Source organism: Mobula birostris, chromosome 6 (assembly GCF_030028105.1).
Source record: "Mobula birostris isolate sMobBir1 chromosome 6, sMobBir1.hap1, whole genome shotgun sequence".
Classification (NCBI taxonomy): Eukaryota; Metazoa; Chordata; class Chondrichthyes; order Myliobatiformes; family Myliobatidae; genus Mobula; species Mobula birostris.
In genome coordinates, this window is record NC_092375.1 from 38,369,029 (window position 1) to 38,382,723 (window position 13,695).

General features: G+C 41.9%; 1 protein-coding gene across 1 annotated transcript in view; it reads right to left on the minus strand.

Annotated features, from left to right (window-relative positions):
- tmprss7 (transmembrane serine protease 7) overlaps positions 1-13,695 on the minus strand; it is a 69,738-nt gene that overhangs the window by 25,777 nt on the left and 30,266 nt on the right. The window contains exons 9-11 of the mRNA XM_072260258.1: positions 10,668-10,774; positions 6,279-6,415; positions 1,723-1,830 (exon numbers count right to left, since the gene is read on the minus strand). Of these exons, the coding sequence (XP_072116359.1) occupies positions 1,723-1,830; positions 6,279-6,415; positions 10,668-10,774 (352 nt within the window). The remainder of the gene's footprint in view (positions 1-1,722; positions 1,831-6,278; positions 6,416-10,667; positions 10,775-13,695) is intronic.

The window sequence follows — 13,695 nt, forward strand, 5'->3', positions numbered from 1 at the left end:
GTTTCAAGTATTTTGTGCTCTTTAAGTCCCTATGTTATCGATTGATAAGTTCACATTAAAAGAAACAAGATTCCTGGTAAAAGCAACTCCATCTCGACTTAGTCAAATTAGATTGACTAGCCATAACATTAAAAATAGAAGTAATTAGAGGACAGTGGATTCCCTTTAACTGGGGCACATTAGGACCATTTTTAATATTTTTAATATTTTTGAAATTTAATATTTGTAATCCAGGGAGTGGGAAGCACAGAATCAAATATCGCTGTGATGATTGTACATTCTAGTACCATTGTTTGGCGACAATGAAGTATAAAGTATCTGAAGGACCAGTAAATTTTGACCCCATTAAATGGCTGCCCCAATTAACCAAAGTTTCATGGAAACAGGTAAAAGGTATGAACAAAGACTGTTTAACTGAGTAACAGTTTATACATTTAAATTAAATACAGAACATCTTAGAACTATAAAACCGTATCCAAGTTCCTAATAGTTATCAATGGAGGAATTCGTCTGCATTGGTTCTTTTGATTGACTGTAAATGAACAAAATCGGAGCAGACATCGAGTGCAGATAATGGACTGCCTTCAAACAATGCTAGATGATTGCATCTTCTAAATCTTCATTTTCATTGTAACATTCAAGATGACTGTCGATACCTTCTTAATTCCTTACTTGTTGAAGTAGTGAAATTCTTTCACTTTCACTCCCAGCTGTTTCTGATACCTCCAAGCCTGAACGCTTGAAACTGTGATGAGCAAAACAGTTCCAAGTTGTCTTCCTGTTTACTTCTCACCAACTATCAGTGACAAAAATCACTGCTTTTTGAACACAAACACACGCAACTGACGCTATTTAAAAATAACTGCTTTAAGCACGGTATAGTGTCAAACGACCACACAAATACACTCTCCTGTCCCAATTAAGCAGCAAGGTGTCCCAAATAAACAAAGGAAATCCTGGCTATTTTCTCAATTTAGTTTGTGCTCTTTAAGAGTTACTCAAAATAAATGGCTGTCTCGATTAACCAATGGCCCGATTAACCGATGGCCCAATTAACCGGAATCCACTGTATATGAATCCAAAGTGAAATCAGTTGCAGAAAATAGAAGGAAAGAAAGAACAGGTAGAAAAGAATACAGAAAGAAAGTCAAGTTAAAAGTATTTGTAACTGCTCCAGAAAATAATACTTTTTAGAAATGAGACTGTATTTCTGCAATATTTAATTTTTAACATTAGCGTATAATTAGCATTTATTTATATCATTAAAATATTCTTACGCATCTTTGCTCAGTTTAGTTTATACCTGCTGTACAAAGACAGTAGGTTCATGAGACTCAAAATTAATCAATGATAGTCACAAATAGTAGGATGCTATTAACTGTGGTGTCGTGTAAATTAGTCAACAACTTTTAGATGTTATTTAAGCATTCATCTATCCTTGCCTAAATATAATGAAGGTCACGTAGCTTCTGCTAATGTGTAGTATAATATACTTGTTTAATTTCATTGTGTGATAATGTCACACATGAACATTTTAAAGTTTAATTCTCCCAGTAGAGAACTTAGTGTGACAACATCACAAATCAGAAATCTGTCCACGGGAGTCAACAGATGTAAACTGCAAACTACTGCATTTTCCATCTATTCAGTACTCACTCATAAAGTTATCATTTCATGAAGTTCATGCACCTTTAAGGCAAAACATGCTTTGGAGGTACCTACAACAAAATACTTCATCACTTTCATCAAAGCAGTCATCTGATCCATCACAACGTTGAGACTGTCGGATGCATAGACCAGTGGGGCAGACATAATATCCATTGGGACAGGCTTCAGAAAAAAAAAAATGACAATTGAGCTCATTTAATCTGCACAATGTTAACATTGTCCTTTAGGAAATAAATGAAAGAAACAAAGTCATTAAAACTCTACCATACATATAAGGTAACTTTGCCATCAAAGTCAGATCTTATACGTATCCAACCAAGCGAAATTACTCATTTCAGAAAATGCGTGCAATTCTCTATGGTATTCCCACCAGAAGCAAATAGTCATAACTTTCAAGTAATGAACTATACTTCAGACAGATCCCGGTTAATCCTTGCAATAGTAAAATGAAGTTTTGTTGCAATCATTTTGTTCAGTTTTAAACTTCTTATTCTGTTATTATATACAAACAAAAAAGTTTGCAAGGCAAATTCTGGGCATTTCACTCGATTAGGCATAATGGTGTCATTCAGTCTACAAAACACAAGCAAGCTATCAGTTACAGCAATGCCAGCCTATTGCTTTCAATAAGGAGATTTTAAAGGGGAGATTTTAACCCCACCCCTTTCTATGCAAACATAAAACAGATAGAAAAATTTTACAATAATTATTACTGTATTCTTGTTTGTTTCTTGCCAGCTGCTGTACTCACCTCACCTGAAACAAGCAAGCACCTTGAGCCTATATGCAAGATAGGGTACGCTAAATAACCTAAAAGAAACAGTTCCACCCAGTATCAAACTGTGCACGAAGTTACAGGACACCTTTCACTGTCTCAGTCAACACTTTACTTTCGATACGAAATCTCCATGTGACAATTTGCACACAGCACCACCAACATCAATGTGAAAAAGACCAAAATATCTGTTGGTGCAACAATGCGAATAACTTAGCTTCAAGATAATGCCATCTGGTCTCAGAGGGCAGAGATAGCATCTTAAACAACAACTCTGAAAGAAGCACCTCCAATTCTGTGGCACACCTCAGTGCTCCAGTATCTAATTCTCTGGAGAAGGACCTAAAACTACTACTTTCTAAATTGGATCCACTGAAAAAAATGGTTTCCAAACACCACTGTTCAAAATGCTATTGAAAGCATTGAAGATGCACTCACAGAAGAGGCTTGGGCAAAATCTGTTCCTTCATTCCTGGAGTCTGTTCATGTCTGTCTTTGTCTTTTTTTACGAGAAAAACAAAAAAGTGCTGGATACAGGCAGCATATATGGAGAGAGAGATATGAGATAATGTTTCAAGTCGATGATCTTTCGTCAGAAGTCAGAGATAATATCATATTATGTGATGCCATAGAGTCATGAAGCCATACATCATGGGTACAGGCCCTTCAGCCCATGAGTCGATGTTGGCCATAGTCTCCACCCAGCTAGTCTCAATTTCATAATACTTTCAGCCCGTATCCCTCTACGCCCCTTCATGTATCTATCCAAGTGCATCTGAAATGATACTATTGTACCTATCTCAACCACTTCCTCTGGTGGCCCTGCTGATCTACTTCCTCCTTAGCCACCCTTTTACTCTATTTAATATAGCTATAGAAGCTCTTAGGATTTTCCTTAATCTTACTTGCCACACCCATTTCATACCCTCTCTTTGTCCTCCTAATTTCCCTTTTCAGTTTATTCTTAATGTTTTTGTAGTCATCAAGGGATTTGCTCAATCCTAACCTCCTAAACCCAATGTATCATTCCATTTTTTTCTTGATCAGAGCCTCAATATCTCTCATTAACCAAGGTTCCCTAAATTCACCAATTTACCCTTCACCCTAACAAGAACATGCTGCTCCTGGATACCTGATATTGCACTCTTATAACCCTCCTACCTGCTAGTCATTCCTTTCCCTTCAAACAGGCTCACCCAGTCCACTTCTGCTAGATCCTGCCTAATTCACCCAGAGTCAGCCCTGCTCCCACTCAGTAACCTGTGGACCTATCCTATCCTTTTCCATCACTATCTTCAAACTAATAGAATGATGCTCTTTAACTTAGTGCTCCTGACTGCTACTTCACTTACTTACCATGCCTCATTCATTAGGAGGAGATCCAGTTACAGCTTCCTGAGTGGGCCCCCTATAGATTGACTCAAAAAACTTCCCTGTGCACATTTCACAAATTCCACAAGGCCTAGGCTTAACTACAACAGGAGTAATTTCTCTACACACCTGTTCATCACGTAGTCTTGACTATTGGGAGGGTCTATAATGCAACCCTGTTGGAGTGACCCTACCCTACTTGTATCCAAGTTCTACCCAAATAGCCTCACTAGACAATCCCCCAAGAATGTGATCTTTAGGGACTGCTGTTATATCCTCCCTTATGGTCAGTTTTTGGACACATCATTGCCACTGCAGATCAGATCTCAGGTATTTTTTGAAAAAGGAATAAAAGTTTCTGCAGATGCTGGAAACCCAGAGCAACATGCACAAGATGCTGGAGGAACTCAGATGGTCACCTGGAAATCTATTGGGATCATTTACTCCAGAGCTCCTGATGCAGTCTCACCTACATTGGTGAGATCCGACATAGACTGGGGGACCACTGTGTCGAGCACTTCTGCTCTATTCACAAAAAGGGGAATTTCCCAGCACCAGCAATTTTAATTCCTATGGCCATTTCCATTCTGACATTTCGGTCTATGGCCTCCTCTTCTGCCATGATGAGGCCGATCTCAGGATGGAGGAGCAAGACCTCATATTCTGTCTATGATGGTATGAATATCAATTTCTTCAATTTTCAATTGTTTTTCCCTTCCCCTTTCTTCAATTCCCTACACCGGGCTCTTAACACTTCTCCTTACATGCCTGCCACATCCAATTGGTGCCTCTCCTCCTTCCCTTATTTCCTACAGTCCACTCTCCTCTCCTATCAGATTCCTCCTTCTCCAGCCCTTTATCTTTTTCACCTATCACATCCCAGCTTCTTATTTCATACCCCTCCCCCACCCACCTGGCTTCAGCTATCACCTTCTTGCTTGTCCTCCTTCCCTTCCCCCTCCCAGCCCCACCTTCTTATTCTGGCACTTTCTCCCTTCCTTTCCAGTTCTGATGAAGGGCCCTGGCCCAAAATATCAACTGTTTATTCATTTCCGTAGATGCTGCCTGACCTGCTGAGTTCCTCCAGCATTTTGTGTGTATTTAAAACAAAATCTCCAATGCTGACATACTGCAACTATCATTTCTATTTCTTTATCCTCTGGCATTTCTTTTTCATTCCATTCATGGTAATTCAAGAGTTAACAATACATAGCATTGCAACTCCAAACAGAAAACAAACCTAAAAGATACCCAATAATACATTGCTCTCTGTAGTGAAGTTAAAAAATTGAGCAACACACACAAAATGCTGAAGGAACTCAGCAGGCCAGGCAGCAACTACGGAAAAGAGTACAGACGATGTTTCAGGCTGAGACCCTACGTCAGGAGAAAAGATGGGTCAGAGAAAGAAGATAGGGGAGGGGAGGAAGAAACACAAGGTGACAGGTGAGACTAGAGGGTGGGGGTGTGAAATAAAGAGCAAGGAAGTTGATTGGTGGAAGAAAGAAAGGGGAGGAGCACCAGAGGGAGGTGCAGGACAGGTAAGGAGAGAAGATGAGAGAGGGAAATGGGAATGGGGCATGGTGAAGGAGAGGGGGTGGGGGGTTATTGCCAGAAGTTCAGGAAATCAATGTTCTGGAACTATGAGGTTGGTGGTAGTGGATGAGTGAAGCCCAGAGTTAATAATGTCAGTGGTGGTGTGGGAGACAATGTCCTGCTGCTGTGGTCTTCTGCCTGCTCTGGATCTTTTCATCGTTAACTGCCAATGGGACATCAACTGTCTCGACTTCACCAATCCTCTCTTCAATTCCAACCTCACTCCTTCGGAACACACCGCTCGCCACTCCCTCTGCACTAATCCTAACCTCACCATCAAAGCCACAGGTGGGGGGGGAGATGCTGTAATAGTCTGGTGGACCGACTTCGACCTTGCTGAGGCCTGGTGACAACTGTCAGGCACCTCCGCTTACTTATCCCTTGAACACGACCCCACTGAGGAGCCCCAGGCCATTATCTGCCACACTCTCCCCCCACCTTCTTACTCTGACTCCTCATCTTCTTTTCTCCAATCCTGATGAAGCGTCTCGGGCTGAAACATCAACTGTAATCTTCTCCATAGATGCTGCCTGGCCTACTGAGTTCCTCCAGCATTTTGTGTGTGTTCATTGGATTTCCAGCAGCTGCAGATTTTTGCTTGTTTTTTCAAAAAATAGAGCATTACATGAAACTGATAAAGATAAATCTCAAATTTTAAAAAAGCCAGATTCAAACGGCACATTTCTCTTTGAATAGAACACAGTCAGCTGATCCCATCACCTCATTCCGAAGTAAAAAAAAAACATGCAGTTATATTTGTAGGCACTCACTTTTTTAAAAAAGTTTTTTTTAATTATTTGAGACAGTAAGAAGGCAGCGATTCCACAGTGTACAAATATAGTTAGTCAGTGAATAAGAATATTCTTACGTTGGCTGATGTTGTAGCTGCTGTACTCTGCCAGAAATGCCTTGCTTGATTGTTTTCCACTGCACTGGAATGTGATACTAACCAGGAAATTAGTTACGTGGAATACTGTCTGATGGTCTATTTGATAGCCGCAGTACCTGGATGAAAAGCATATTTTGTAGTTACCCCAACAATGAACAGACCAACATCTTCAATGTTCTATTTAACATAGGTGTTGGATCTTAGACAGAGTAATACATGTTTTCATTGGCAGAGTAACTCACCTCCGAGCTCCCCAAAGCCTCTCCACCATTCATTACGCCCAGGTCTGGAGTGTGAAGGAATACTCTCCGTTTGCCTGGATGAGTGGAGCTTCAACAACACTAAAGATGTTGACACCACACAGGACTTTGGAGCCCTCTCAATAGACACCTCATTTCACTCCCAACTGTTCACTTGCTTTTCCACCAGTGCAGAGTGGCTGCAGTTTTTACCATCTACAATACACACTATTGTAAGAAGAAAACAGAATGGGAACCTAGGAGTCATTCTCCAAACCACACATAGGACAAGGAACAGTACAGCGCAAGAACAGGGCCATGCAAATATGAAGCCACATTTAACCAATCGGCCTCACATGATTCATATCCCTCCATTCTCTCGATATTCATGTGCCTATCAAAAGTCTCTTCAATTCCTCCGTCTCCGCCGCATCTGCTCTCAGGATGAGGCTTTTCATTCTAGGATGAGGGAGATGTCTTCCTTTTTTAAAGAAAGGGGCTTCCCTTCCTCCACTATCAACTCTGCTCTTAAACGCATCTCCCCCATTTCACGTACATCTGCTCTCACTCCATCCTCTCGCCACCCCACCAGGAATAGGGTTCCCCTGGTCCTCACCTACCACCCCACCAGCCTCCGGGTCCAACATATTATTCTCCGTAACTTCCGCCACCTCCAACGGGATCCCACCACTAAGCACATCTTTCCCTCCCCCCCCCTTCATTCCGCAGGGATCGCTCCCTACGCAACTTCCTTATCCATTCGTCCCCCCCCATCCCTCCCCACTGATCTCCCTCCTGGCACTTATCCGTGTAAGCGGAACAAGTGCTACACATGCCCTTACACTTCCTCCCTTACCACCATTCAGGGCCCCAAACAGTCCTTCCAGGTGAGGCAACACTTCACCTGTGAGTCAACTGGGGTGATATACTGCGTCCGGTGCTCCCGATGTGGCCTTTTATATATTGGCGAGACCCAACGCAGACTGGGAGACCGCTTTGCTGAACATCTACGCTCTGTCCGCCAGAGAAAGCAGGATCTCCCAGTGGCCACATGTTTTAATTCCACATCCCATTCCCATTCTGACATGTCCATCCACGGCCTCCTCTACTGTAAAGATGAAGCCACACTCAGGTTGGAGGAACAACACCTTATATTCCGTCTGGGTAGCCTCCAACCTGATGGCATGAACATCGACTTCTCTAACTTCCGCTAAGGCCCCACCTCCCCCTCGTACCCCATCTGTTACTCATTTTTATGCACACATTCTTTCTCTCCCTCTCCTTTTTCTCCCTCTGTCCCTCTGAATATACCTCTTGCCCATCCTCTGGGTCCCCCCCTACTTGTCTTTCTTCCCGGACCTCCTGTCCCATGATCCTCTCGTATCCCCTTTTGCCTATCACCTGTCCAGCTCTTGGCTCTATCCCTCCCCCTCCTGTCTTCTCCTATCATTTTGGATCTCCCCCTCCCCCTCCAACTTTCAAATCCCTTACTCACTCTTCCTTCAGTTAGTCCTGACGAAGGGTCTCAGCCTGAAACGTCGACTGCACCTCTTCCTACAGATGCTGCTTGGCCTGCTGCGTTCACCAGCAACTTTGATGTGTGTTGCTTGAATTTCCAGCATCTGCAGAATTCCTGTTGTTTGCTCTTAAATATCACTATTGTTCTTCTTTCACCACGTTGGCCGCATATTCCAGACACCTACCACTCTCTAGGTAAAATACCCACCTTGAACTTCTCCTTTAAACTTCCCCCTCTCACCTTAAAGCTGTGCTGCCGAATATTTGACATTCTTGCCCTGAGAAAAAAGATTCTGACTCTCATTGTTTTATTGACTACTGTTCCACAGGAAACAGTTCACGTTTGCCCAACATCACCTTAAAGCTAATACCCTCTAATCCAGGCAGCACCCTGGGGAACTCTTACACACCTCCAAAGTTTCCATATCTCTCCAGAGCCACACACAGTACTCCAAGTGTGGCCTCGTCACCAGCCAGACTTGGAAATATATTGCTGTTCCTCTACCATTGTGCATCAAATCGTGGAACTTCCTCCATAGCAGCATTGTGGATACACCCTCACCTCAGGCAGATCAAGGCAGTAGCTCACCACCACACTCATAAGGACGTTTCCAGATGAACAATCGAGTACTGGCTCAGCATGCAAAGCCCACATCCCTCAAATGAATAAAACAAAAATTTGAATACCTTTCATTTTTCTCAGCACTGTTTTGGGGTTTTATAAAGAAGGGCAATTGCAATTAATTTGAGCAGCACATTGAGGATGCAAAAGAGATTTACTGCAGTAGTTTCAGTTATTAGGGACTTTAACACTAGTGGATAGATTGAAGAAGTTGAGATTGTTCTGACATAGAAAGTTTTGTGAGTTATTTCAGGCATTTAAAGTAATGAAGGCTATCAGTAAAATAGATAGAAAGAAGCATGAACATCATTTTTTATAGTTTCCAGTAATTTCTCCCTGTTCCCTTTTCTCTTTTTCCATATTCAATTTTGGCTCCCCCTTACTCCTTTTCTTCTCTTCACCTCCCTTTGGTGTGCCTTCTCTTTCCCTTTGTCTTATGGTCTACTCTCCTCTCCTATCACATTCCTTCTTTTTCAGCCCTCTGCCTTTTCCACCAATCACCTCCCAGCTTCTTACTTCATCCCCCTCCCCTATCCACATCTACCCCTCTTACCTGGCTTCACCTATCACCTGTCAGCTGGTACTCCTCCCCCCTCTCCACCCCCACATTCTTATTCTGGCTTCTTCCCCCTTCCTTTCCATTCTCGGCCCAAAAAACTGTTTATTCCTCTCCAGAAATGCTGCCAGACCTGCTGAGTTGCTCCAGCATTTTGTGTGTTATGACAAAATGCTGGATTTGTTTTCTCAGGTGGAGGCTAAAAGGAGATTAAAATTATGATAGGCATAGATAGACAGGTGCTATCCCCCCCCCCCACAGGGATGAAATGTCTAATACTAAAGGCCATGCATTTAAAGTGAGAGAGAATAGTTGAACGGAAATATGCAGGAAGAGCTTTTTTTCAAAAAACACAGAGGTTGGTTGGTACCTAGAATGTGCTGCTGAAGGCTAGTGGTGGAGGGAAGTATGATAGAGACATTTAAGAGACCCTCAGGTAAGTTTATGACTATGCAGAGAATGCAGGGATATTGTCATTGTGCTGGTAGAAGTAATTAGCTTCATTCGGTGTCATAGGCTTAATTGATTCGGTACAACATTGTGGGTCAAGGGGCCTGTTCCTGTGGTGTACTGTTCTGTGTTTTATGTTCTGTGTGGAGACATGCAACCAATTCATTGGTGAGGGTAAACTAGGCAAGGGAATACATAATATGTGGTAGAACACAGAATTGCGGAGATGCATGGTAATCTTGCAATTCATGTCAACTGCAGGACAGGTGGATAAGATAATCAAGGTAGTTTGTAGGATACTTTACTGGTTATACCAGTTTATTTAAGAACAGAGAGAACTTGTTAAAACTTGTACATTGAACCAAGCTACAACAGTTCTTGTCACCCACGTTGCAGGAAGCGTGTGAGAATGCTCTAAAAAGTAAAGAATGTGGTTTAGAGGAATGGTGTTATGTCTAGATATTTGAATTGGCTGGACTGGGATTATTTTATTGTAGTAGAGGAGCCTGAGGACAGATTCTCGCAGATCTATAGGAAATATGAAAACCTGAGATGGAAGGAATGGATCTATTTCCCTCGGCAGAGAAATCAGAAACTCAGAGGGCTTGGAATTAACGTTGAAGGATTAGAAGGGGGCTGTTTTCACCTAAAGGACAATAAGCGTGTTGTACTCAATATCTGAAAGCAGAATTCCTTATCACATTTCAAAAGGACCTGAATAGCTGCAAACTACAAGACTACAAATGAGAGAGGCGATATGCGATTAGTTTGAAAAGCTCTTTTTTGACCAATACGGGCATGAAGGGCCAAGTTACTTTTTTCAAAGCCATAAATTGCCTTGATTTCATGATAACATATTTCTTAAAGCCTCTCATGCTTTATATTATGCTATCATTGAAGTAGCTGCATAAAAATGCAAATAAAAATTCACTTGCTTACTCTTTTACGCAAATGCAATAGAAATAATAATGAAAAATGCTTACATTTTTTCATTAATTTTCCACCAGCCATGATCACATCCTTCAATTCCCTTTTCCTTCAAGGTGTAGTTGTGAAATTTCAATGCTAACCCAAAAGATGGTGCAGAAGTCTGATAAACACAAGATAATATTCATGAAAGCAGTTTTTTAAAGATTTGCCAAGTTATTTTTCATTTATTATTTTCTTCATTCTCCCTTTTCTCTTGAATACTGCATGCATAAATTCAGGGCGTGTGGAGTAATATATGGTCAATTATTTGAAGTGTAGTGGATAGCAGGTCAAAACTGAGATGTTACAGTGATGACACTTGAGGGTACAAAATACCATGACTGGATTAGTTACTTGACTATTAATCTCATTTCAGTGAATGAAAGATAGGACATTTTCCACCGTGAACTTGATAACAAATAATACCTAGCTATTTGTTCTTACAACAATAAATTCATATAGTAAACTTTTGGTCAATTACATGGCAGCTGATCGATCAAACTACAACAAAAAACATAAGACCATAAGAGACAGGAGCAGAAATAGGCCATTCAGCCCATTGAGTCTGCTCCACCATTCAATCATGGGCTGATCTAATTCTTCCAGTCATCCTCATTCCCCTGCCTTCTCTCCATACCCTTTGATGCCCTGGCTAATCAGGAACCTATCTATCTCTGCCTTAAATACACCCAATGACTTGGCCTCCACAGCCACTCGTGGCAACAAATTCCACAGATTTACCACCCTCTAACTAAAGTAATTTCTCTGCATCTCAGTTCTAAATGAACGTCCTTCAATCCTGAAGTTGTGCCCTCTTGTCCTAGAATCCCCTACCATGGGAAATAACTTTGCCATATCTAATCTGTTCAGACCTTTTAATATTTGGAATGATTCAATGAGATCCCACTCATTCTGCTGAACTCCAGGGAATACAGCCTAAGAGCTGCCAGACGTTCCTCATATGGTAACCCTTTCATTCCTGGAGTCATTTTCATGAATCTTCTCTGAACTCTCTCCAATGTCAGTACAGTCGGCCCTCCGTATCCGCAGGGGTTTGGTTCTGGGACCCCCCGCGTATGCTCAAGTTCCATATATAAAATGGCGTAGTATTTGCATATAACCTACACACATCCTCCCGTATACTTTAAATCACCTCTAGATTACTTATAATACCTAATACAATGTAAATGCTATGTAAATAGTTGTTATAGTCGTAGTCATACTTTATTGATCCCGGGGAAAATTGTTTTTTGTTACAGTTGCACCATAAGTAATAAATAGTAATAGAACCATAAATAGTTAAATAGTACAATGGATGTGAGAACTTTAGAGTAGTTCCCATATACCCCTCAGCTGGTAGAAGTGATAAATAAACTTTGGCAGTTTAAGCATAATGCAGCCGCAACAAACTGTCGTCAGTCTCGAGGGAGAGAACCCTAAGTTAGTGGGAGTATTGTTTAGGGAATAATGACAAGAAAAAATAGTCTGTACATGTTCAATACAGATGCAATGATCGTAGCTCTTCTGGGAACGCTGATCGTGGCTCTTCTGGGAACGCTGATGCTGCCTCGGCATCGGCCAATGCCAATTCTCCCGTGATCTTTAAGTTCTTCAGGCTGTAGTGCTTTACATAGTGAGCCAACCATCCCTTACTAGCTCTAAACTCCTTCCTCTCGCTCACAACACAAGTAGCGAACGAACGAGATGCGAGGCGAACAATGCTCAAACAATGAGTGCTGGACAGAGAACTTCCGTTTTTTTTTCGATCCCGCTCTGCGGTTGGTTGAATCTGCTGATGTGGAACCTGCGGATATGGAGGGCAAACTGTATATCCTTTCTAAAATAAGGAGGCCAAAACTGCACACTATACTCCAAGTGTGGTCTCACGAGTGCCTTATAGAGCTTCAACATCACATCCCTGCTCTTATATTCTATACTTCTAGAAATGAATGCCAACATTGCATTCGCTTTCTTCACAGCTGACTCAACCTGGAGGTTAACCTTTAGGGTATCCTGCACAAGGACTCCCAAGTCCTTTGCATCTCTGCATTTTGAATTCTCTCCCCATCTAAATAATAGTCTGCCTGTTTATTTCTTCCACCAAAGCGCATGACCATACATTTTCCAACATTGTATTTCATTTACCACTTCTTTGCCCATTCCCTTAAACTATCTAAGGCTCTCTGTTTCCTCAACACTACTCACTCCTCCACCTATCTTTGTATCATTGGCAAATTTAACCACAAATCCATTAATACCATAGTTCAAGTCATTGACATACATCGTAAAGAGCAGCAGTCCCAACACCGACCCTGTGGAACTCCACTGGTAACCGGCAGCCAGCGAGAATAGGATCCCTTTATTCCCACTCTTTGTTTTCTGCCCACCAGACAATGCTAATAACATCCCTGTAATTCCATGGGCTCTTATCTTGCTAAGCAGCCTCATATGTGGCACCTTGTCAAAGGCCTTCTGAAAATCCAAGTACACCACATCTACTGCATCTCCTTTGTCTACCCTGCTTGTAATTTCCCCAAAGAATTGCAGTAGGTTTGTCAGGCAGGGTTTTCCTTTCAGGAAACCATGCTGGCTTTGGCTTGTCTTGTCATGTTCTTCCAGGTATTCCATAATCTCATCCCTAACAATTGATTCCCACAACTTCCCAACCACTGCTGTCAGGCTAACAGGTCTGTAGTTTCCCTTCTGCTACCTCCCACCCTTCTTAAATAGCGGAGTGACATTTGCAATTTTCCATTCATCCAGTACAATGCCAGAATCTATCAATTCTTGAAAGATCATCGTTAATTCCTCTGCAATCTCTCCAGCTACTTCCTTCAGAACCCAAGGGTGCATTCCATCAGGTCCAGGAGATTTACCCACCCTCAGACGATTAAGCTTCCTGAGCACCTTCTCAGTTATAATTGTCACTGCACAAACTTCACTTCCCTGACACTCCTGAATGTCCAGCGTACTGCAGACGTCTTCCACTGTGAAGACTGATGCAAAATACGCATTCAGCTCCTCTTCCATCTCTGCATCTCT